Source organism: Vanessa cardui, chromosome 28 (assembly GCF_905220365.1).
Source record: "Vanessa cardui chromosome 28, ilVanCard2.1, whole genome shotgun sequence".
In the NCBI taxonomy this organism is placed as follows: domain Eukaryota; kingdom Metazoa; phylum Arthropoda; class Insecta; order Lepidoptera; family Nymphalidae; genus Vanessa; species Vanessa cardui.
Window position 1 is genome coordinate 6,297,680 of NC_061150.1, and position 2,730 is coordinate 6,300,409.

General features: G+C 37.8%; 1 protein-coding gene across 1 annotated transcript; it reads left to right on the top strand.

The window, feature by feature from the left end:
* Positions 1-512: 512 nt before the first annotated feature.
* LOC124541739 (putative nuclease HARBI1) lies at positions 513-2,505 on the top strand. Its single transcript, XM_047119681.1, has 4 exons — positions 513-1,480; positions 1,616-1,748; positions 1,923-2,064; positions 2,133-2,505. Exons 1-4 carry the CDS (start codon positions 1,419-1,421, stop codon positions 2,186-2,188), a joined length of 393 nt encoding a protein of 130 aa, XP_046975637.1. The 5' UTR covers positions 513-1,418; the 3' UTR covers positions 2,189-2,505.
* Positions 2,506-2,730: the final 225 nt, after the last annotated feature.

Below are 2,730 nucleotides of genomic sequence, written 5' to 3' on the forward strand. Positions count from 1 at the left end.
AAAATTACCAGATCATGATTTCGTGGTCGCGGAAAAACATAAACTTATTCCCTCTATCTATGCAGGTATTGTAATAAAGGAGGACGGTGAAGGGAAACCTGAAGCTGTGACACACTGGGCCTACATTCGTAGTGGAAAGCATTCTTCTAATGCAGAGACTCATGCCACAGACATTCATAAACTTTTTGAAATGCACCGGAAACTTTAAACTTTCGAAAAGTTTATGAAAACTCGAGAAGGTTTTATAAAACCCGTATTTATTTTTCTTGTGATGGTGGTCCCGACAAAAATCCACGATACGAGCGAGTAGGGTTCCCAACCCTCCCGGATCTCCGGAGACGCCAGAAATAATAGTTAATCTCCCGACCTCCCGAGGAACACTCACACACACACACGCACGCACGCACGCACGCACGCACGCACGCACGCACGCAAGCACGCACGCACGCTAGCACGCACGCACGCACGCACGCACGCACGCACGCACGCACACACACACTCTCACACACACACACACACACACACACACAACACCATGGCCGCTGCATGTATAAACCTGGGGGCTTAGACAAAGTAACATTTAAAAAACGATAGCGAAGTTAGAAAAGAACAAAATGTATGGGATTGACATACTGCGCTAAATCACGTGGTCAATCGACATCGCTATCGCAGATTGGTAGACAATGTTAAAATTCATTACGAAACCATAGATTAGCAATTAGTTATCGAACGTTATCCATCGTTACCATACAAACGCGTAGACAAACAGCACTTTCTTTGATCGCCTTCGTTGCGATCGCGATTGTCAAAAAAGTTATCGAAGCGAATACAAAGATGCTGTAGATATCGAAACAACATGGACGATTTCATTCGACAGCCATTATTTTAACTGGTAAAAAAATGCATTATTTACGTTTATTCTGGGCTGCACACAATGAAAACACATGGCAGAGACGCCAAAGGAGATTAACTTTAAGAAGAGATTTGGAAACAATAGAAGATATGCCAGAGTTGTTGTTCATATAACACTTCAGGCTAAACAAAGCCACTTTCCGAAAATTATGTGACGATCTAAAATATCGTGCTAGATTAAAAGGATCCGCTGAAATTTCCCTGGAAATATTTAATGCAAGCAATTAGGTGCTTGTGAGTACAACTTTGTTGTACTTAAATAAACTTACCGAAATCAGCATCCCAGCATAAACGTTTGTTGGTTACACACAATACTGTATACACAATACTACCACACTAAGTAGGTAGAACTTACTTAGGTAATATTATAATTTTCAGGTCTTGTGTGCCCTTAGCTTTTTAGCTACAGGGTCTTACCAAAAATTGTGGGTATAGGCCAACATTTGACACAGCGTACAACAAGTCGTTGTATCAGGGAAGTTGTCAACACGCTTAATCATAATTGGATGGTCAACAGGTGGATAGTGTTTCCACAAACACCACAAGAAAGATCCCATATCAAAGAAAAGTATGTAATAATATTAATATATACTTATATAAAAAAATAGCTTTACTGAAGCAGAAGGTTATGAAGCTACTTATGTATACAATTACTATCTAGTTACTTGTTTGTATTTATTGTTTATTGTCAACTGATTTACAGATTTCTAAGAAAACATAATCTGCCTGGAGTGATAGGGTGCATTGACTGTACCCATATTGCAATTATTAGACCAAATGAGGAAGAACATATTTTTTTTAATAGAAAAGGATACCATTCCTTAAATGTTCAAATGGTAATTAGCTAGAAAAAATCTACTCATATGAAGAATATAAAAAGTGTAAAAATCTAATTATGTAACTTTGTTTCTCACTATTTATTATTAACTCTTTCATCCAATTCTTTTGTCTGTGAAAACCAAGTAATATTGATATATGTACCTACCTACTTAGTTTTATATTATTTTCAGGTATGTGATTATGACCTAAAAATCATAAACGTAAACTCCAAGTTTGGTGGAGCAACGCATGACTCACACATATGGTCTGCAAGTCAAGTGGAGACATATATGCAAGAGCTTCATAATAATGGGAAACAAGTTTGGTTATTAGGTAAGACATTGACCATGGAACTGGACTATGTACTCAATTATCCTCTAATTAAGAATTGATTTTTTTAGGATATTCTGGATATCCGCAACGGCCCTGGCTAATGGACGCCTATATTAAATGCTGAACCAGGATCCCAGGAAGAGGAGTACACTCGGCGTCATGTCCAAGTCAGGTCTCGTATTGAGCGCTGTTTCGGATTACTTAAGGCACGTTGGAGGTGTCTGTTTTGACACAGAGTTCTTCATTATCACCCTGACCTGGCTAGCAAAATCACCAATGCATGTTGTGTGCTACACAACATCGCAGTAGCTGCTAGGATACCACCTCCGAGTGACATGCCAGCCAGGTCTTGAAGGTAATGAAGACCATTCTGTGCAATAAAGCACCACCGACAATGGAAATGAGTTAATTCGAGGCAGGGCTATACGCAATGTTTTGGTTAGGCGAATGTAGCTATATATATAGATATATATATATTATAACATTTTGAATAAAACTTTTATTGATAAGTATATTTGAATTAACAGTCAATCTTTTTAGACGTAGGTAATAAATCATCCAATAAAACCAATAAATTGCTGAGCATAATCTAACACGCAAGATTGATTTATTGATTACAAATTTCTTACATATATTGTGTCAATGTGTAACACTAACTAAAAATAA